The 24,120-nt window shown below is 41.1% G+C and overlaps 1 protein-coding gene across 1 annotated transcript; it reads right to left on the reverse strand.

Moving 5' to 3' along the window:
- Positions 1-5,357: 5,357 nt before the first annotated feature.
- Positions 5,358-19,182, reverse strand: LOC128691398 (alpha-(1,3)-fucosyltransferase C). The gene is made up of 7 exons (XM_053780253.2): positions 18,068-19,182; positions 11,197-11,316; positions 10,827-11,045; positions 10,447-10,665; positions 6,110-6,294; positions 5,885-6,002; positions 5,358-5,751 (listed from the first exon to the last, which is right to left on the reverse strand). Exons 1-7 carry the CDS (start codon positions 18,280-18,282, stop codon positions 5,508-5,510), a joined length of 1,320 nt encoding a protein of 439 aa, XP_053636228.1. The 5' UTR covers positions 18,283-19,182; the 3' UTR covers positions 5,358-5,507.
- Positions 19,183-24,120: the final 4,938 nt, after the last annotated feature.

The raw sequence follows: 24,120 nt of genomic DNA on the forward strand, positions 1-24,120 counted from the left end.
AGAAAGTGAAGAACCGAAATAGGGACCTGACAAACCTCACAAAGAGGAATAGGATGTCGTTCCATGAGATACCCATGGATAAGGCGAGTATGGCCGATGCGGAGACAGGAGAGTGAAGTCTCCCGAGTGCAGCAACAGTGGTAAGATGGTCACAAACCTAAGTGGTTTAATAGAGTGTAATTTGTTTTGGTGCATGTCCGACCACCGCTGTTGCCAAAGGCAATGAAGACGGCAGAGATGACTGTAAAATAACCTCTGAATGGAATGCCTCTGTAGCTACTGGAAAATCACGTGCTGCTGACCGTGCAGCAGCATCCACCTGTTCATTGCCCTATACATCAATGTGTCCAGGGACCTAAAAGAAAATGACGTCATTGTTTTTGCTAGCCACACGGCGCAACCAAACTTGAATATGAAAGACCAATGGATGAGGGGAATCAAATTGTTTAATGGCCTGAAAAGTGCTGATAGAATCTGAAATAATCACAAACACCAAAGGAGACAATGTAATATGGAGAAGTGCTATGAGGATGGCAAACAACTCGGCGATAAAAATACTAATCTAACAAATGACCTTGGACAACATTGTCAGGGCACACCACCATGAACCCAACACAGTCAGAAGATTTAGTACCATCTCTAGAAAGAGCGACGGCATGCATATGCGACGGGAAGTGATCATGAAAAAGAGACCGAGAAGGAGCCGTAGGTAGGAGAGCTTTGGCGTATGGCAGTAGTTGAGAACAGACAAACCGTTGGAACCTCCTAAGGGGAAAGGGAAAAGGCAGATGCTATGTGAACATACAAGGGAGGCAACTGGAGAGAAGGCCAGAGTGAGTGAATACGAAGAGAAAAAGATTGGAGTAAGCAGGGGTGCCGAATGAATAACGGGCTTCTACTAACGTCTGAGACTAATCTATAAGTAGAAAGAACACGAAGGTCATGAGAGCGACAAAGTAACGGAGGTATTGAACGTCACGACGATCAGATAAGGAGGGAACATTCGCCTCAACATAGAGGCTTTCAACAGGGGATGAACGGAAGGCACCAAGGCATAAACGTAGATCCTGATGATGAAGGGGATCTAACTTAAAAAAAGTTGTAGGAAAAGCCGCAGAATAGATTTGGTCACCATAATCCAGCTTGGACAAGACTAGGGTGGAATGCAAATGGAGGAAAGTTTGGCGATCTGCTCCCCATGAACGATGCTCAAGCTTCCTTCAAAAAGGATAAGTGAGATTTCCTTGTCAACTGGCCATCGATACGTGCGATACGTGAGCCATTTAAATACAATGAAATATCTGGGACAAGAGGACGTCTAGTGAAGGTAATGAAATGGGTTTTCGCACTAGAAAATTTAAATCCACAAGAAGTGGTCCAATGGGAAACAGGGTTAATTGCATCCTGAAGGGAGGCTGCTACCAGGCGACAGTCAGCGCCTGCTAAGCTATATCAGAGTCATCCATATAAAGTGACGACGACGGAAAGTAGGTCGTTTATAGCCTAGAGAAAAAGGGTGGTGCTAAGGACATAACCTTGTGGACCCCCTAGGCCTGAACAAAGTCTGAGGAAAGTGAGGCGCCAAGACGGACAGTTAAATGTCTTTCAGATAAGAAAGCAGCTAGGAAGGGCGGTATATTACCACAGAGGCCTAAGGAGTGGGCCTGGGCTGAGATGTTATACCTCCAGGTGGTGTCATATGCCTTCCCGAGATCAAAAAAGACTGCTAGGACGGAGTGTTTATTAGCAAAGGTATTTCGCACATATGTATCTAAGTAGAGTGGCCCTTGTGAAAGCCGCATTGGCGAGGAGAAAGACTATTGTGAGTCTCTAAATACCATATCAGCTGTCTATTCATCAATCATTCCATCACCTTGCAGACTACACTGGTCAGAGCAATGGGACGATAGTGAGAGGTATCAAGCCCCGAAGTGCCTGGTTTGCAAAACGGTAGTACAATGGCAGATTTCCATTGCTGAGGGAGAACCCCTCACATCCAGAGAAGATTAAAAAGACGCTAAAGGATTGTAAGGGCTGTAGAATGCAGTGCTGTAGCATACGAATATGACCATTATCGAGCCCAGCTCCTGATGACCGGCAAGCGGGACGTGTGAATCCAAGTGAGATTGCTCCCTGGCAGACTTAGAAGCAAGAAATGAAGGACAGAGGTGAAGCCCTTGGGAGATAGACAAGATAGCTCCCGATTTCCATGGCAACTTCAAGAGGTTCCACTACACTAACAACACCAGCAACCTGCAAAACGAGACCTGTGTCCAGAGCGTATTTGCCAGACAACTTCCATACCTTCTTCCAAACCGCACACATAAGGGAAGTCAATGTAACAATAGAAACGTAGTCCTGCCAACAACTGCGTTTAGCATCACGTATGACGCGGCGAGTGACTGCTCTTGCAAGAATGCAGCATCCAAGATACTGAATGCATGGGAAGGGGAGAGATATAGAGAGCAAATTATATACCACCTGTGCAAATAAATACGGGCTGCAGTATAATGCAGCTGAGAATGAACAAAGACCTGTTGAAACGGTATACCAACGCACACAAGAAGCACACTCTCATTAAAAGTTTCATTAGGGAAGGGGTCAGAAGAGTGCAACAGCACATAGCTCGAAACGGGATGGATAACTGCTGAACGAACTTTAGGCTCTTGTAACCCGACACATACTGGGGAAAACTGGGAGATCAACACCTGGAGCTCTCCCCGATTACCTCTGAGGCCGCGAATATTCCATTGTAAATAAGTCATTATTCACATAGACAGGTATACTAACAATGAGAAGTGATAAAATCTACAGGATAGTAGGGTCAGTGAATTCATTGTGTGGAGGCAACGGAAAACGTGTATGCAAGGCGGAATCAGAATGCTGTGAAGGAAAAGATTGCTGTGAAGGTTGTGAAAAATAAGAAGGGGAGCACTGGTGTCCATCGAAGGTTTCGTCTCCGCAATATAGTTGGAGATAGCATCAAGTGTTTCAGCGGACAAGGAAGATGCCGATACCATGACTTCAGAAACAGGTGAGGTAGAGCAAGTAGATATTAGGGAGACTATGAAGGGAACCAAAGAGGTCTGAGAAGGGAAGGGAGTATGAACCTGGATTGATGTGCCAGCAGGGACAGAAGAATCCTGCGGTGGAACAGGAGAGGAAAGAGGCTGGAAGGGGACTGGGGAAGAAGTCTGGTGGGGAAACAGAAGAGGGGACCACACGAGGGGAGGTAAACCTCCACCTTTGTGTGAGAGTTGGAAAGGGGGTGAGAACTAGGTACCGGGGTCGAAAAGGAGAACTGTTGGGTAATTGTAAGTACTGGAGGAATTCAAAGAGACTTGGGCTTAGGAGACAGGTTCAGCTGTACAGGTGACAGGCGCAAAGAAGGTGCAGGCGTGCGAGGCCTCGCAGACTGAGACGCTAGCGGGCGAGTTGAAGTAGTAGTAGAAGCAGGAAGAGGTAAGGAAGTGGGGTTTTCAGAGGGTAAAACCAAAAAAGAATTAGAGACAGCGATGACCCCGGAAGACATGACACCATAGAAGCTGGAAGGCGGGGGAACTGTCAAGGTTGCAGGCCTCCTAGTTGCTCAAGAATAAGGAACATGAGAAAGATTCCCCTTGAAGGCAGAGCCGAGAGACAGCCTTAGCATAAGTATGGCCTTTGCTCTCCTTAAGACAACAGACTTCTCGTTCATTAAGATAGACCTGATATCGGTGGGAAAAAGGATGAGTGCAGACCAGGCACTCCGCAGACCTGCAGTATTTAGTGGGATGTCCGAAGTGCCAGCAACTTCGACCCTGTCGGGGTGTAGGGACCACTTTACGGACCCCTAGGCGATGGTCAGTGATATAAATGGAGGACGGGAGTTCATGGCAGTCGAAGGTTAAGCGGGTGATGTTACTGGGAAAGCGCCTCTGCCCATGAGCGGGCAGGACATATTTATCCACTTTGAGAAATGGAAGGTCCTGAAGGGCTAATTCCTCCAAAATATCGTCACCCCAAGACAAAAAATCACACTGTACAATGGTACTGGTAAAACCACAGTACCACTGCAAGAATTGAGAGTAGCATGCTTGTAAACTGTGATAGGAATGTTATCAATGAAAGTAAGATGGGAAAGATTATGAGCTTGTTCTGCATTCTGAACTGTAAAAATGTGCGCACTGCTCCAAAAAAGCGTGAAAGGATATATTTTGGCCAGCATGTCATAAAAGAGCTTTACCAATACTATGGTCTGAAAGATAATCAGTTGGAGATGTCGTCTGTAAGGAAAAGAATGTGGTCCACTGTGTACTTGTAAACATGGTACGCAAATGGGTGTCGTGTAGGTCGTTTCAGGGTGGAGTGAGCAGAAATTGAAGAACCATCGTTAGCAAATGGTCTGGAGCATTTAGGCATAGGACCACTGGCGGCCCGACCTGTGACGGTGAGCAATTCAAAAAACTTCGTACTATATTCGGGGAAGCCAGACGCATAGTTAAACGTGTGCAAGAGGCAAAGGCACTAGAAGAAATGGGTCGAGCCTCAGCACTTGGAGCAGGTATTGAAGTAACACCAGCAGAAGGTGCAGGTGTATGGGAAAAGTCTGGAGAATGGTCCAACAAAGCCGGGTCAGAAGAGAATGCGGTAACAAAAAGGGGCCTGGCAGGTGGACGGGGGATCATGGAACGAAGACTCCATGATGGTGGCACTTCTTAATTATTTTACAAAAGAAAAGAAAGAAGGAAAGAAAAAAAAAAGAAAGGGACAGTGGAGGGACAGTTACTAGAAGGCATGGAAAGGCCATAAGTTCCTCCTTTTATCCAATTATAATTATAATAATCATAGGGGAGCGCTAATCCCGTAGGATTATACAGCCCCTTCATCCAAGAAGATCTCGAAACCGCCAGCAATGCAGATGCAGCGTGGAACCCGTGCCATACCCTACCCTTCACACCAGCAAACCAGTGCTCCGGGACAGCAACCTCACAGCCACTAAGCCACCTCGGCTGACAAAAGAGAGGGCGGTTAGACACCCGAAACAAAGCATACCTCCCTCGGCTGCCACCTCCCGGAACCAACAGCCAACCTCTGGAGATACACCCATCACCAGCAAGATACCCTGCCCTACCTCTTGGAAATCCAGGAAGGAAGCAGGGCACCTCCAGATGATCCAGATTCCACGCAAACTACACTATTCCCGAGAAACCCCACGGAGTGGGATGAACCCCGGCACATTTTCCTCCTACCTAGAAACCGTAATGCTAGAGGGGAGGACCCCAGAGGCTACAAACAGGACAGGGAAAAGGGAGGGTTGGGAGGGGAGAGGAAAGGGAAAAGGGGGGAATGTGGAGGATGGGATAGGGAAGGGGGGATTGGGGAGTAATTAGGTTTGGTCTGAGGAAGGAGACCAAAAGGTCTAATTCCTCAGACCACGAGTGATATATTTCAACTTAATATGTACGTGGATTAATTTTACATAAATACGGATATTTTAAGAGTTACGTTCTCTGTATCTAGGAGAATCACGGGACAACACTAGCATTGAAATGATTGTCGTATTTCGTAGAGATGACTGTCCTCCAGGAGTTCTTGCCATGATTGCTGTTGAACATGTTGCTGGGAGCCAACTGGCACTGGCCGCTACTCATCCTCCAGTTAGATATGTCTTTGTGGTGGCTGTAAGTTGTGTCGGTGTGCAGGCGGGAACACAGCTCACACAAGCTTCGTCGGTTCAACACCTGCAGGTAGCCGCGCCACATGTGGTACCTGAGGGTAATGAGGCAGCTATGTTAGTTCTTACTTGCCATAGACCATACCAGCCTGAGTGCTTACCTGCCTTAGGCCACAGTACTGTTAGTATTTACCTGACATCGATCACTGTATCTATGTTAGTGCTTACCTGCCATAGGCGACGGGGTCTTCGTGTAGCCGCGTTAGGAGGCGGGCCAGTTCCTGCGGGTGATAGTGCCGAGCATTGATGTAAGAGTGTGGAGGAAGGAACTGATCATAGTCACTACCTGTAATTTCGGGGTCTGATTATTTTACACACCCATCCTTACTCCTACACCGACCAGCATCATTACAATCGTCACATGCATAATCCGCCCACATTCCTCGTACGTACCTCCCCAGACGACAGGGACGATGTTGTTTTCCAGCGGGTTGTAGAGTTTCTCGGTGATATAGTCTACACATAAGTTGTTCTCCATAGACATGAAAAATGAGTAGTTGCCACTTAACACGGTCTTCCAACATAAACCGCTTCGCGGTTCTCTGCGAAAGCATGGAATATCTCCACAACTCCCATACCTGTAAGTAGGTAAAGCTTAGGTTCATTTTAATAGTTCTTCTCATTTAAAATTTGTTTAGTTCTACTTAATTTCCTCAGGATAAGTGAGGACCAACTCAAGACAATCTAGATTGTTTACCTATGGACTATTCCATATTATCGTGATTGAGCAACCCACGTCAGTATGCTTCAGCTTACGTTGCTATATTATTAAGGCGCTCATCGTTACGGTGACTATGCTGATTACCTGTACATCACCCTCATCGGAGGTAAATATAGATGGATTCAACCTATCATGCACTACTGCAGGGGTCGGCGAATTTTTTTGGGTCATTACCCCAAAACAAATTTGTGAACGGACAAATTACCCCCTAGGCTTGAAAATTATTTGAAAACCACGAAACATGTATATTATTATATGAGCACTATCAGATATCTACAAATGGAATCATAGGCTATAATAAAAAAATATTTAATTAGTAATAAATTTTTGTGCAATTTTATTCATATATTTACCGAGCCTGCATTACCCCCGAGATTTTAATTTTTACCCCGTTTGGGGTAATTTACCCCACTTCCCTGACCCCTGCACGACTGGTAGCTTTCTAAGAGGCAAGATAATGCTGCTGACATTTATATCAAATAATGAAGAAGAGCATATAAGCAATACATATAATGAAACGACAACTTCATACTCCATAGTTCAGTACCATTGGACAGTATATAATTTGGCAGTTGCAGTGGCTAAGGTTGATTTGAATATAAAATATTAAATATAATATCATGTAAATCAAGTTGATAATCAATACTCTCTTCTTTTAAATTTGTCTCTGGTTCGTATATGGACTTGTATACAGTTAACTGTGATAGACTGCAGTTATATTGATATCCTGGTATCCAGGTGGTGCAACTGGAACAACCTGAGGCAAACTGATACCACAGAGAATTTTTTCAAGTTCATCCTTTTCCCACACAAATTTCAATCGATTTAGGCCTAAATGTTCCATATGCATTCCTGAAAATATGCCCCTTTCATGGTTTCAATGAATGTCGCAGCAATCGAAGATAAAGTATTATGTTTCGTCAAATAACTTGCATCTTTTCGTCCTGTCCTTGACAGTAAAACTTTGTAAGGAGTATTTGACATTGTTTCAACAGCCTCACAATTTTGACCATATCTAGCTGCAATGGTGTCGATTTGTGAATAACGTCTATCGTGTCTCACGTAATTGTAATAATACGACTGTAAACAAATCATGGTGCAAGTGATGTTAGAACTCATGGCAAGTGGCTTACGCACTGCCCTGGAGTTTCACGACTCACTTGCCATGAGTTCTAACCCCACCTGCACCGCGCATATTTTAACATCTATCGTGCCTAGGGTATACCTGAAGAGGGTTTCGGGGGTTAACGCCCCCACGGCCCGGTCTGAGATCAGGCCTCTTGGTAGATCAGGGTCTGATCAACCAGACTATTAATGCTGGCCGCACGCAAACTGATGTACGAACCACAGCCCGGCTGGTCAGGAACTGACTTTAGGTGCTTGTCAAGCGCCTTCTTGAAGACAGCCAGGGGTCTATTGGTAATCCCCCTCATGTATGCTGGGAGGCAATTAAACAGTCTTGGGTCCCTGGACCCCTTGGACCTGTCTGCTGACAGGTCTCTCCCAGACTTTTCAACTCATTTCTTGCAATAGTTTTATCCATGCCACAGTAAATGGACTAACTGACAGCAGTTGTGAAAATATATGTTTAACAACTGTGAATAATGAACGTCCTTAACTGGAGGGCTCCGTCAAAACCGTTATGGTAGTTATCTGATAAGTAATGCAATAACAACAGAAAGATAACTGTGCCGTTATGACAACGTTTATACTCCAATGATAATACTGTGGGGAATGGCTACATCAGCTTCCTCACGTATGATATACGAATCATGAGTGTGGATAACTAGCCCACTGAATATATCTGCAGGTTAAGACCTTCCGAGAGAGAGAGAGTGAGAGAAAAGTCTTGATGCTAGCTAAGGGCTCTTGTTTCAGGCAATTGGACCAGTTCTTCCTTCCCTTGAATTGATCCTGATTGCCTTCCGTTCTCATAAATGCTATATGATTCCTACGGGTTTATCATTCTTCCATGAATGCAATTATAATATTGCTGCAGATGATCTTCCAGTAATCACTAGACTGCTAGAATTGTTGTTCCAGTAGGCGGTTCCTCACATGCCATATCAAAAAACGATCATTTTCTCGTGCTGGGACAGCTTATTGAGGAAGATGATGAGCGTTCAAATGCAGTCGATGTTCATGTTCTACTGAGCTTATCTTTCTACAGAACAAACATGGCGATGCAAATTTATTTTATTTAACGTTAGAACGGCGCTGTTTTCTGTACTGACGGCTCATTTACTGACATTTGTTTTACTGTGCAAGACAGGTATACAATACCGACAAGATGAAAGTCAAGACACTTGTGCAACATCTGGTTATCTTTATTGTAAACCACCTACTTACACCAACACCAAACCTTGACGTCATTACATCCTGATCCAGTCAACGCTGTCCTCGTACTGAACTCAAAAACAGCTCACGTGCTCCCGTCCTGTCCTGCCATTCAGGACTAATACACGTCCGGTTTCAGACTTTATCCAGTACAATGACATTATATATGGAGCGTGTTATTTACATATATTTTACAATACACTGCGTAATATTTGGTTAAAATACGTGACATTCATGCCGATATGCGTGTCTTCATAAATTCAAAGGTGATCGGTGAGAGCCTTGCCAACCATCTTCAGTTCTGAATATTCCTCAAGGATGACAGAGTGGCACTCACTGGATTATTAATCTAGACATCTAAGAGACTCAGATTCCGAGGAAAACAAATATGCATCACAAATTCCAGGTTTGAAAGAAAAGCTTAGCAATGAAACTATAACATCATCAAAAAAACAGTATAAGTCATTCAAGAACATCAATGTTAATGTTAAGAGTTTTTTTTTTGTCGTATATACTTATAAAGATAAGCAAACAATATTAAGTAGTTTTAAATGCTCCTGGATAATTTAATGCGAATAATGTAACTTCTGGTTCACTTATTCGAGAACCTTCAAAACTAGGGACGCCAAGCCCATGATGATTCTCTTCAAATCGCTTGTTTTCTCTAGGCTGGAATACTGTTGTACACTAACTGCCCCCTTCAAGGCTGGCGAAATTGGAGAATGTACAGAAAACTTTTACTGCACACACAAGTACGATAAAGAACCTGAATTATTGGGAACAGTTGAAGTTCTTTGATTTGTATTCCCTGGAACGCAGGCGAGAAAGATACATGATAATATACACCTGGAAAATCCTAGAGGGATTAGTAGCAATCTTGCACACGAAAATAACTCCCTGCGAAAGCAAAAGACTCGGCAGGAAATGCAACATTCCCCCAATGAGAAGCAGGGGTGCCATGAGCACACTAAGAGACAACACAATAAGTGTCATGGGCCCAAAACTGTTCAACTGCCTCCCAGCATACATAAGGGATATTGCCAATAGACCCCTGGCTGTCTTCAAGAAGGCGCTGGACAGGCACCTAAAGTCAGTACCTGATCAGTCGGACTGTGGTTCGTTCATCAGTTTACGTGCGGCCAGCAGTAACAGCCTGGTAGATCAGACCCTAATCCACCACGAGGCCTGTTCTCAAACCAGGCCGTGGGGGCGTTGACCCCCGAAACCCTCTCTAGGTAAACCCCAGGTAAACATCTTGGATCACATGACTTTCATTAATTTTTTATTCTGCATTTCAAATGGCATTCATATTGAGCATTTGAAGTTTAAAGGTAGAATTGTAATTATTTTTATTCTCGTACTAATAAAGAAATGGGAAAGTGATCAGCCATAATTCTCGACAAGTAATGAAAGAGAAACGAGGTATTTGCTCTGACAGGACGGAAGGTTATTTTGAAGACTAAAGACAGTAAAAGGATCAAAGTGATCGTATTAGATAATTGGTAATTCAAATTAATAGATCAAATGCTATCGACCACATATAGTATTAAATTAAATATTACATATTAATCAAATTTTCGCCATATTAGAAATGTAATTAAGATTCTAAAACTATTCCCTTCGTTATGCTGGCGTACAGTAAATTTAGCAGACTAAGGTAAAATGCACTTACTTGTCTACTGTGATGTATTTGGAAAGCTCAGCAATGTACTCCTCTCTTTTGGAGTTGGTGGGACAGTGGCTGGACATCCACGCCACCACCTTGGGACGCTTGACGAAGCTTCTCCAGGACGGACCCATCACCGTCTCCAGAGTGTCACCTCGCTCCATCGCCGCCATGTACCGCCTCATAGCCTCGCTGTGGTCGGACATGAGGTTGGGTCGAAGTGGCCTGAAGAAAAGCCCAATGAAAAACTCCATCCATAAGTATTTTTGCTACTTAGAGAAATGGGATATTGAACATTTCTTATTTCTCCTGTGTTTCTTGCCTTTCCTCTTTCTTTCTCTTCCCAGCCTCTATCCCTTATCAGTGCTTAAAGGCTGTCAACTCACCTGACGGTGGCTCCAAGTGAGAGAAAGTGGCCATAGAAGGCGACGATGTCTGATTCCGAGTGATAGGTCATGGTCCAATTAACGAGGTGGCTCATCTTGTGGTTCCTGAGAGTCTTGGCGGTCTTCAATCCACCAGGTTCTGTTGGAGCCTCGACTTCCAACCACACCCAACGCTGGAAGTGTGGTCTAGGCCCTTTGGGAATATCTTTCATGTTGAACCTGAAAAATTGTGCGAGAATGAGAGAATTGTTCTGAATATGGCACAGGTTGCTGTGCAATGTGCATCTCAAGGTTTGAGTTAAGCACAGCCTAAAATTCTTGCAATAATGACTGCCTGCACAAGGATCTCGTGGTAGCCCCACCTACTTACAATCCGGCAGGGAACATAATAGCGTCGGCGATGTTGGAATAGCTACGGTCGTAAGTGAAGTCGCACTTCCAATTCGGGCAACCTTCCAGCTTCAACCCTTCAGCGTCAGTTGGTCCAAAGCTGGAAAGAAAGATGCGGAAGTTGTCGCGAACTCTTCATAATAGTTAACACATGGAAGATGAAATTAAAAAAACAAAAAGGCACAATACCGTGACTGGAACAATACACAAATAACCCGGACCGAAACGTCATCATAAGCTTCTCTCTCCTATGTGTTGGTTATCTGAATTAAAATGAAATTGTTTAGGGCAGACAAAAAAAAAAAACTTGGATGGAGAAGAAATTCCAGAAAGTTGTATAATATTGTGTTTTATGAATAAATGCGGATACATATTGGTGATAATAAGGGATGTTAGTTTATGAATATCATGATGTTTTCTTGTTTGGGCTGTAAAAACTTACATAAAAAAAGTAATTGTTGGACTGAAGAAGCCACTGACTGGCGAAACGTTTCCAGAATAAAGACACCTAAATATTTCTGAAGTGTCTTATTTATCAACTTGTTGATTTTCTTAACCGTTTCTTCACATTACCTAAACTAGAGCTAATTTTTATTTATTTAATTACAACTTTATATACAAAAGACAGAGATAATTCCAGCATATATAAACTTGACATGATAACTACACCATACAAATACACTTTACCCGAACCAAAACATGAGAATATTAATACAATTAGTTTATACAACTTCAGTACCTTATAACATCCCATACACATACAGATATCAACGTGCATATAGCTACATACGTTTACATTTCCTTTTTTTATATATATTTATACTCATATATTCTTACATGTTCATCAGTACATTATTTAATAATTTATTAAGCACTTCAATTTACATGATATAAACCAATCAGTTCTTGTAATGAACATTAAAATGGTATAAAATACCGACAGGTTGTTAGGTAAGACACATATGCAACAGTTAGGTATCTTTATTTCGAAACGTTCCGCCTACACAGTAGGCTTCTTCAGTAAGAAGAAGCCTACTGTGTAGGCGAAACGTTTCGAAATAAAGATACCTAACTGTTGCATATGTGTCTTACCTAACAACAGTTCTTGTAATGTTAATTCCCGATACCAAACTGGAATCTTTTGTGAGAACTGTGTTCCAAACACATGTTGATTTCTAACTTTAGTTCTATACATTTTTCCAGCTAACAACTTAATTATGTACTCTTCATTAATAATAAATCTTTAATACTCTACATGAAATACACATAATCAGTCACCAGGTAGGCTAACGCTCGTTCCATGTCTTCATTAACCCCTGCCCCCCCCAAAAAAAAAAAAAAAATCAAAACTAATACCAGGCAACAACTGTACTTCTTGTACTGCAACGTATGATGATACATTCTTCATCCAAATCTTTACTCCAGTATGTCTATAACAAAAATAAATCTCATGCAATGCTGTACCTAATAATCCACATCTTTGGCACCATCCCTCCCTGATCACTGTTTTTATAAGAAGAATGGCTTTAGATGGTAATATACCATGCATATCTTTATATAAAAGGTCGTTGATTAGGCATAATCCTTAATTTACTTAATAATAACCATAATCGTTTCCATCTATATAATGGATACAAATCATGTACAATTTTTATCGACACTGAATTTATACAATACTTTAACTGTGATGCGATCCAAATCGGACACGCACATTCTATTCCTTAATATATTCTGTGCTAATCTTATTTTTGAACACAAATCAACATTAATACGTTTATATATTCTTTGTAATCCATTGTCATGAAATGTGCCAACATGCTTAATTAATCTAAATAAATACACACCCAAGATTTTCTACAGATGTCTGTCGAACCATTACCACCATGTTTAAAAGGTAACACGTCTTCCGATACAGCCATTTACTTTTCTTACCCCACACATACTTAAATATAGCAGAGTGTATTTTACGTACTACGCTTTCCAACAATGGATATACATTGGATACATACAGTGCTTTTGAGTATAACAGTGTGTTAACCACTACCTCTCTCTGTAACGTAGTTATCCCTATGTTCCTCAAAGTTCCTAATCTCTTCAACATATTGTAACTACCGGCGACTGAGTTACATTCTCTAGCTTTCGCCGTATCGTTATTAAAATATACACCACAAATTTTTACAGGTTCTGCCACTACAATGACGTTACTGTCATTCCAATCACTCTTATTCACGCACAAACCTAATCCCATTATTTTGGACTAATGGGGATTATTGCACAATACTGTCGCAAATTCACACATGTGCACTGTATTCCACAACTCACGTTAGACTCCTGGTTTATTAATATTATGCTGCCATCGACATACTCAACTATACTCGGGAAGACACGTCCTCCTACACTTAGTGAACCGGGTACCACTCTGTAGATGAATGGTTCAGAGAACCAACACGTTGATAAATTAGACACATGTGCAACTCTTGGGTATCTTTATTAAGATACCCAAGAGTTGCACATGTGTCTAATTTATCAACGGGTACCACTCGTTCACGAACTGCCCTATAAAATGGTTTCTGTATAACTGCAAACAATAATTGGGATACTGGACATCCTTGTCGGATCCTTTTGTGCATGCTACATAGTCCTCCCAATTTACCATTTATTTGAATTCTAACAGATGGCATGAAGTATAGGGTACGAAATCAACATAATAACTCATTCCCCATTCCATTTTTTTCCAAAATTCTCCGTAATGTCTCACGATATACTGTGTCAAAAGCTCGTCTCCAATCCAGAGCCAAAATTCCGGCACCAACGCGACATTCGTTCGCCTTCTGAATAAAACCATCCAAGATCTTACTCCCAGAACCGACATTCCGTCCCGGAACACCATATCGTTCTTACCCGATCATACTTTTAATTGTCTTATTTATTCTAGTACACAACATTTTCGTAAATATCTTATGATCACTACACATGAGGGTAACCAGCTTATAATCAGAAGGGTTCTTGGAAACATCCGATTTCGGTACAAGAACTACAACTCCAGTCGATTGCATTGCTTCCAATCTCTCTTTTGTTCACATTTCGTTAAACATGCGCAATAAAAATGACTTCATAACATCCCTGTGAAAAACATAAAATTCGACAGGTACTCCGTCGATTCCAGATGTTTTACCTTTTCCCAGCTTTGTTATTGTAGCGTATACCTCGTCTTCTGTTATAGGAACCTCAATCTCTACCCTATCTTCCAGACTTACACGGCTCCTAACGAAAGATAGCACATGTTGCACATAAACCTCTCTCTCATATGGGGTTAGAACGCTTTCATTAGAAACAAAAATACAATTCTCCTGAGACTCTGATCCAAACCTTTCATTTTTACCGTCTGTTTTTTTTCGTTTTCCAGCCGATCCACACCACAATTAATTTGCACATGTTGACACTCCTTTCCAAAGACATTTCCATCCAGCGTACTTTCACACTGTTTTGACCACAACACTGAGCCGTTTCCGTGCCCAGTCGAAAACTCCTCTAAATTCCCAACACTGAGCCGTATGATCACCTTCACTATTTTCTTGTCGGCGCACTTGAACTTGCGTTTCTCCAACACTAAGAACACTAGTAGTGGCTTGTCCCCATGGATCGTCTCTTGAATGACGTCCAGGTGTTGTTTGCAACTTACGTTTAGGGCACTCGTTTGCAAAATGCTCTACACTAGCACACACACGGCAGGTTTTCTGTTGGCCAGCATGTCACCAAGACTTGAGTACGAAACTGTACGTCGAGTATCTCACCATATTTCCTAAACATACTACGTAAATCTTCTTCATCTGCCTCAAAGGGTAATCCGCGTATACGGATCCATGTTTACATTGTAGATACATCTTTCAACTTTACTTTCTGCAACCCGTAGATATTCATTTCAATATCTTGACAGTCGAGAATATTCATTGATGTTATTCATCTTCAGAGGGTCCTCTGGTGGTTCACGATCTCGATACCATGAAAATATTAGTCCTTCAAACCGTATATATTGTGGTTTATTCTTACAAGTAATACTTCTCATTTTTGTTCCAGAAAAGATCCTTGACTTAGTTCCAAAGCCACAGTCATAATTTTTCTCGTATAATTGCCTTCCATCTTGAAACAAGCAGCTCCCCGAGGCAAACAACTATAATGTCGGGCTAGCTGACTGCTGAAGGTGTTAACTGGACAGCTGCCAAGCAGCGAATACTGGAGCTAATTAGTTCACATTTAAGAGAAGGCAAGTCAGTCCATGATGTGTAACTTCTAAAACAGGTAGAAATTTCTATAAATTTAAAATTTATTTTATTCAAAAGTTAAATTTTCTCCTTGATTTCAAAATTCAAAAATTTACGCTGCCAGGACTTGTGCAGCAAGGAAGCAGATAATCTATTTGAGTATCCTTTGAATCGTAAAAATTTAGGCATACCATTACAATTTTATGGGCTTTAACAAATTCCAGGTCTAGACGAATATTCTTGATTCTAAAGTTGGTCATCTCCAATTTCCAATATAAATGAAGCGTTGATTGGCCATAGCTTGAAGCACTTACATTAGCAATTGAGGTTCCAAGTGGAAAACAAATCTTCACTATAAGAATAAGAATCATGGCTGTGATGAATACCATCTTCAAAGGACATCCGATTTTTTTTATTAACGTTTCTGACATTTCTTCATCCATCATGATTTAAAAAATGCATTGCAATAAATGAAAATGTATTAAAAACATTTAAGATTCTACTTATAACATCAATCAAATTGCCCAACTATGATAATTTAATTTAAATGATTTACAACAGACTTTAATTTACATGACTTTCTACAAAACTAACATATTTTAAGGAAGTTAAAATTAAGCTAGAAATTTCAGAACCACAAATAAACTAAGAAAACCCATGAATAAATCTATGTCTGTATATTTCCAACTCCAGCTGCAGTTCCCTTCAGGGGAACGGAGGAGGTTGGGGAAAGTCGTAGCTACTCCAGCCATTGGAAATAATATTAAATTATGGAGTAATGAAGAATATACAAAAGTGCAGGTTTAGCGGAAGTTTTGTAGCTGAATGGATCAAAATTGCCCAGGAACTTCAACACGCTAATAACATAAGTGGCTTTAAAAATTAGTTAGACAAATGCTTAAGTGGGAATTTTTGGGTATCAGTAATGCTCATTATTAAATTCACGAAGAAGAGATTTTCCCATTTTGGTCATGCAACGCCACAGATGTGATGGAAAGGAAACATAAATGTAATTGCATGGAGCCTTTACTGGCGACGTTTCGCCCATGCAGTGGATTTCATCAAGTCGCAAACTGATACATCTGGTTAAGACCGTATGCGCATGTATAGTATAATAATTGTCAATGTAGTGAAGAGCAAGTGGGTGAGAGTCAGGTCACAATGATTGGCAATCGTCCCAGAAGTTTTCTTACAAGAGGTTCAGTTAAATTGTAGAAACCGTTTCTTTGATGATCAAGACATGTGTAACAGTTAGGTATCTTTGTTGTTGAAACGTTTCGCCTACACAGTAGGCTTCTTCAGTAAAATACGGAGGCAACAGGTATGATAGTGAAATGAAAATGACGTAACTAGTCTATCAACCTTGGAGAAATAGCACTGAAGTGGTCAGTCCCTGAGCCTGAAGAAGAGTTCAGCTCCATGATCTGGAAAAATATGAACCTGAACCATAAGAATGGATTCTTAAATACCGTCGAAGGTGAGGTGGAAGATCTCGAAGACAATGAAGGTTGCGGGATTCCCTAGTAGAAGAAGGCAGGTCCTTCTAGACTCCAACCCTTATCACTCATAACTAGTAGTTACGCGATGAAGTATGGAAGGTGTCCTCTGTACCAAGATATCGTTGTGCTGCAGTGTCTGACGGTTATGTTGAAAGGGGAATAAAATACCGACAAGTCGAGGAATAAGATACATGTGCAACAGTTAGGTATCTTTGTTGTTGAAATGTTTCGCCTACACAGTAGGCTTCTTCAGTCAAATATAGAGGCAGTAGGTATAGTAGTGAAATGAAGATGGTACCTGTTATGAGTGACAAGGACTGGAGTCCAGAGGGACCTGCCTTCTTCTACTAGCGAATCCAGTCCTGTTCATTGTCTCCGAGATCTTCCATCTCACCTTTGACAGTATACAAGACTCCATTCTTATGGTTCGGGTTCATATCCTTCCAGACCATGGAGCTGAACTCTTCTCCAGGCTGAGGGACTGACCACCTCAAATGCTATTTCTCCAAGGTTGATGGACTGCTTTACATCATCTTCAATTCGCTACTATACCTGCTGCCTCCGTATTCGACTGAAGAAGCCTACTGTGTAGGCGAAACGTTTCAACAACAGAGATGCGTAACTGTTCAACATGTTTCTTAATCATCAAGTTAGTATTTTATTATATTTTCAACATAACCGCTGCTCTGGTTGAAATTGTTCCTTACTTTGTCTGGGTATCTGACAGTAACCTTCAGTCTCTCATCTTAGCACTTCTTATAAGTACAACAACAACAACAATGATAATAATAATGACAATAATAATAATAATAATAATAATAATAATAATAATAATAATAATAATAATATCAATAATAAATATGTAAATAAATAAATAATGATAATAATGGCCAGTATTAATCTCCTAATAATTATGGGAAAGGGTGTACATTACTTGATATTATTTCCTTCCAGGAACTTTTAAGGTCATTGGGAAATTTCATTTTATGCAACGGATTATTTTTATTATCAATCTCAGCCATTTATATTATCAATCTCTACCTCAGATATCAGTATCATTAATGTGCTAGAAAGAGAAGCAGTATTGTACCTTTCATTCCAGGGGCTCCCAAACCATAAATTCCAGAAGAGTATCGTTTTCCGGCCTTCAGTAAGTTTTCTTGCGACATCGGTCTTATCAGGAGCTTCAAGGGGCGTTGTACGTGGAATTGTCGTATATAACCAGGGATAATTTATAAAAGAAATCAGATACACGCTAAACACAAGCAAAAATATATAGCAACGAGAGACAAACTTGGGATACATGTCCAAGGGTTGATGTACTTTGCTCTTTCAGTAATGTGAGGATAACAATTGTGATATTTTAGAACGAAAACTGGGACCTATTTTGCACCCTTAAGGCACCAGTTTATGTAAATGTTTATGCCTTTTCTCAGGACTTGATTAGTAAATGTATTTATTTAAATTTATAATTACAGTTTTTTCCGGGTCATGAAGCAATTTTCATGTTAGTGAATACGTCAATATCTCTTAAATGTTGATGTCATGGTGAACGACATGGAACCATCAAAGACATGGGACAAAAAGTCATAGGCCAAGATACATTGCAGTCAGTTAACAAACTATGGTACACTGCTTGTTTCTTAGTGCAATGGTTGTTCACTTCTGGCGTCTTATTAATAGCAAGCACTTGCGCACTTTAAGCCTTTTTGGAACTCTACGCAATCATTTGAAACTCCTTGAGACACCTGGCACTCACACTGTAGGCACCTGCGGACACCAAGTGCTAATGTAATGCATTTTTTTGAAAGACAAACCCTCACTTAAACACCTTGAAGTACCATACGTTCAACAGCATATATGTTTCGGCAACAGGTTCTTGCTTCAAACGGTTTTTAGTACAAAGTACTCACTTCATAGGGGCAATTGGTGTTTACATCAAAGTCTTGAGGTTTCAGAAGCTCACCTTGGACTTTTGAGGCACCAAACATGTCGAGACAGAAAGTGCTTACTTCAGACGGCTTGGTGTAGCGGCCACTCTCTTCAGAGGTCTTGAGATAGCAAATACAAGTAAGAGTGTTGACTTCAGACACCTCGGGGAACCAAGCAGATATCTTTGAGAAGTAGGTACACGATTTAAACTTCTTTGGATACGTTCCTTGGCATTAGATATATACAATAAATACTTTCGAATGCAGCTCCTTCACTCTTGAAGACTTTTCAGAAGATCACGAGGATTTTCAGAAGATTTCAAGGTTTCTTGCTTGGAAGCCGGATATATTGTGAGGCGGCGGCGACGGTACTAATTAGATCTGGGACGAGCGGTATCTGCAGATAAACATGTCAACAAAAATCAAACGGGGGAAGGGGAGGGGGGGAGGCATGATACGTGATTGTGAGAGGGGGGGGTGAGGTAGAGTGAGGATAGGGAGAAGGGGAATATGATGATTAGGTTACTCCCCTTGTTCCTCATTTTTATATTTAAATCTTATCACTATCTGGAAAAAATACTTATCTACATCAGTCACTTCACCCAGCTCAACTGAGCTGCACAACTTTTCATTGAATGTACACTTTACCACATCACCGATGCACCGACTAACATCATTCCTATGTATTTGCGATTAAATATACCAACAGGTTCATTTTATTACATAATATGGTACACAAAACTTAATAGGATATATTGCTGGTACAAAGACGGCATATACAGTACATGAAGTTTGAAGGATACATTTCAAGTACATATTACTACATGTTTGTCACAGATGACAATGTGAAAATTTCATCCACTTCCTCAGAACTGGGGCGCGTGCCCAAGATACAGCAGGCATTACCCCTCTGAACCGCAGCGCTGAGTCGCTGGAACAGAAAATTAGTCGCCCTGAGATCCTTAGTTACCCTGACGAGTTTTTTACTTAGCTCCTTAAAGAACTTAGATGTACTTTTTTTCCATTGGCCAAGGGTCTCTGAGCCTATGGGAACAAACATTTAATGATTGGCAAGTTCACCATATTTTCTAGACTTCTGGGATTCCGTGAAGCTGGCAGCTGCCCCTCCTTCCTCCCTGATGTATTGGAGATAAGTATGAAGAGTGTAGACGCACATGAGTAGTCTGTTCAGGTTTGAAGGGATATACCATCTGGACGCTTTGGTTACCAACATATCTGCCTAGCTGGGGTAGCTCCCTTATTGCTGGTCATCCAGCTGGGGTGGTAGGGAGCGTAGATTATTCAAATGGTTTCAGGAAGAAATCCAAATATTTTTCCTTGAAGCCTTTTTATCTACTTCTCCGAGGCTATGGGTCCCACAATTTGCGCTATATGTATATATATATATATATATATATATATATATATATATATATATATATATATATATATATATATATATATGTGTGTGTGTGTGTGTGTGTGTGTGTGTGTGTGTGTGTGTGTGTGTGTGTGTGTGTGTGTGTGTGTGTGTGTGTGTGTGTGTGTGTACTGTCGAATAGATAAAATTTGTCAATTAGCAATAACTCATTTAAAATTAAGTCCTCTCTAACATTTTTCCTTTTACATTTAAAGGTATATTTTTTCCATATATGTTAATGTAAAAATTAATAATTTTGTACCAAAAGAACCTTAGAAAACTTACCTAACCTTATAACAAACGCAATTTAATTTAGCCTAATCCAATTAAATATATTTTAGATACGTTTACAATAATAAATAATAAACACACACCATGAAATATATTTTTTTCGTTAGGTTCAGAATGATTTTTGCGATATTACTGCAGACACAAATTTTCACTTGTCTTATATGGCAAGATGAGCGTTGCTATTTAAGCCAAGATCGCAAGTTTTACATATTCGGCACGACATATATATATATATATATATATATATATATATATATATATATATATATATATATATATATATATAGTGTCGTGCCGAACTTACGGAATAAGCCAAACCCCCTTGAGAGAGAGAGAGAGAGAGAGAGAGAGAGAGATGACATTCTGCACATCAAGATAGGCAGTAAACAACAACTAAACTCTGACTGTACCCTTCTCCACAACATCACTTTATTTGAAATCATTTATTCCTAGGATGACTTGTGCCTTGAGTATGTAACGACAACGAAATAAAGTCAGTTGACCAAATGAAATCGCTGGCCCACAGATGGCTCCAACTTCATGCTGTTCACTATTTGCGTAATCTCATAACAATTAAAAGGCTTTCAAATAAGCTGATGTAGGTAACAGCTCTTAGCATGTAAATAAAGTTAACAACCCTATTTGTAAAAGAAAGAGGGAGAGAGAGATAAAAGGAAGGAGGGGGGGAGGGGCAAGAGTTAGAAGGGAGGTGGCGGGGTGTCATGGAAGACTAAGGGCAACCTGTTGGAAAATTTTCATTAATTTTGACGCACTCTTTTTAGATTCATCCTATTTTTTACACCCAGCAAATTTTCCTTCACGTGCGGAAGGTTGACTGGAAGGTTGCATGTTTGGCTGCCTGTAAGAATACCTAAAAGCTGAAAGACTGAATATAAGGCTGTGTGGAAGACTTGTTGAAAGGCTGAATGACTGAAAAGCTGATCTGAAGAGCGGCTAGAAGGCTGACTGAAAGTCTCTGGGGAAGGCTGGCTAGAGAGCTGGTTTGTAGATAGCCTGGAAGGTAAGATGGAAGACTGCCTGGAAGGTAAGTTGGAAGATTGCCTGGAAGGTAAGATGGAAGACTGCCTTGAAGGTAAGATGGAAGACTGCCTGGAAGGTAAGATGGAAGACTGCCTGGAAGGTAAGATGGAAAACTGCCTGGAAGGTAAGATGGAAGACTGCCTGGAAGGTAAGATGGAAGACTGCCTGGAAGGTAAGATGGAAGACTGCCTGGAAGGTAAGATGGAAGACTGCCTGGAAGGTAAGATGGAAGACTGCCTGGAAGGTAAGATGGAAGACTGCCTGGAAGGTAAGATGGAAGACTGCCTGGAAGGTAAGATGGAAGACTGCCTGGAAGGTAAGATGGAAGACTGCCTGGAAGGTAAGATGGAAGACTGCCTGGAAGGTAAGATGGAAGACTGCCTGGAAGGTAAGATGGAAGACTGCCTGGAAGGTAAGATGGAAGACTGCCTGGAAGGTAAGATGGAAGACTGCCTGGAAGGTAAGATGGAAGACTGCCTGGAAGGTAAGATGGAAGACTGCCTGGAAGGTAAGATGGAAGACTGCCTGGAAGGTAAGATGGAAGACTGCCTGGAAGGTAATATGGAAGACTGCCTGGAAGGTAAGATGGAAGACTGCCTGGAAGGTAATATGGAAGACTGGCTAATAAGCTCATATCAAACTTTATTTTATGATCAGTAGTGGCAGCCCGCTCTCCTGGCGCCACATGAGTTTCACAACCACATCAAATATCATCTAGTCTTCGATGTACTACAACATTTCTTAACAAGAAATCAACATAAACAACAAAAAAAAATAACTTTCCGATGAGTGTGTACACACTCCGAATCTCAAGCAAGCATAACTACGAGGAGAGAAATTTAGCAGGTACACGGGGAGGAAGCAACAAAAGTATTTAACAACTCTCTGAAGCTTGTGTTGGAGGGGAGGGGGTTGAGCGTGGTGAGAAAAAGGATCTGGCTACGCTGTTATCGACTCTCTCATATTTTACCCCTTCCCTCCCCCCCCCACTTCACACACACCCTCCCCAACACCTTCAACTTTTCAAGAGGTAATTATTGGAAGGCGGTGTGGCGATAAATTCGCATTTCCGACGAGAATACAATTATGTGAAATATTTTGGCAGCATCACCTGAGATGCCGATAGAGAAGGGAAGAGTAACACCAAACTTGATGTATTCATGACATTGACATTCTGAAAAATGGTATTTTGTTATTGTGGAAAAAGACACTTATGTACATTTCAGGAAATAAGTCTCTTTTCACACTTTTCTGTCGTTTGATACATGTTCAGTGCACACCAGTACACGTGCGTGAAAGTGGAAAGGCACGACCACGAAAGATTCTATAGCGGCAACCCTACAAGCCTTGATGCTGATGAAGGGCTCTTGATACAGGATGTTTAACTACTCTACCCTACCCAGCATTTGCATACTGGAAAAACACGGTGACTTGACCCCTGGTAATTTTAATATATGCAAAGGTATGGTATATGGGACTTTACTCCAACCAACGTTTCCCAATTGCCCATTAAGATTCACAAATGCTTACAAAGAACTCAATAATGATCAGACGTTGCACCTCTCACGAGGTGATAAATCTAAGGAAGCTGTTATTTTGGACAAAACTTAATATTTAGAGAAAATGAACCAGTGATAATGAAACGTATGAACCGCTCATTAAAAAACCCACTGACCAAGTCAACAGCCATTTTAATAAACCTTAAAACGTTATTGAAAGGGAATGATGAATTAATTAAATATCTGTAGGCTAGGTCAGCAACTACCATATCCAAATGGGGTAATCAATACCCATAAGCCAGGATACCCAGCCCGTCCCATTATTAGTTCAGTAGGCTCAGCAGTATATAATCTATCTAAATGGTTGGTTAAACTTCAAATTCCAATGGATGGTAAGATCTCAGACGCACATATTAAAAATAATGTTAACCTCACTGAGAGGCTCCAGAAATTAAATATCCCTCACGGCTTTTCATTAGTGAGCTTTGAAGTCACAGCTCTGTTCACCAAAGTTCCTGTCCCTGACTTGCTTTCGTATATCGAAGAGGAACTAGAAAACTTCCCCATGCCCTTCCCCACTACAACAATAAATGAATTGATGAAACTTTGTGTAACTGATTGCATATTCGTTTTTGAAGGGAAATTCTATGCTCAAAAACAAGGCATGGCAATGGGAAATCCCCTTAGCCCCTTACTCAGCAACCTGTATATGGAATTCTATGAGACTAGACTTCTTAAAGACATTCTCGCAGATAAAGCTAGTTGATTCAGGCAAGTAGATGATGCTCTTTTTCCTGTGGCCTAATGATCACAACACTGATGAGTTTCTTCCCAGACTCAGTGGCTTCGTACCTTCCATTAAGTTCACCACAGAACATGAAATAAATAACACTTTGCCGTTCCTAGATGTTTTAATCCATCGTGCCGATAGAAAATTCAAATTCACAGTTTATAGGAAGTC

This window comes from Cherax quadricarinatus, chromosome 36 (assembly GCF_038502225.1).
Source record: "Cherax quadricarinatus isolate ZL_2023a chromosome 36, ASM3850222v1, whole genome shotgun sequence".
Taxonomy (NCBI): domain Eukaryota; kingdom Metazoa; phylum Arthropoda; class Malacostraca; order Decapoda; family Parastacidae; genus Cherax; species Cherax quadricarinatus.

Excerpts from the sequence above, each read along its gene's own strand:
- LOC128691398 (XM_053780253.2), bottom strand. The coding sequence starts at position 18,282 with ATGTATCCCAAGTTTGTCTCTCGTTGCTATATATTTTTGCTTGTGTTT. Across the intron at positions 10,666-10,826 it reads TCACTTGGAGCCACCGTCAG|GCCACTTCGACCCAACCTCA; the intron begins GTGAGTTGACAG and ends GCTTTTCTTCAG. Across the intron at positions 6,295-10,446 it reads AAATACATCACAGTAGACAA|GTATGGGAGTTGTGGAGATA; the intron begins GTAAGTGCATTT and ends ACCTACTTACAG.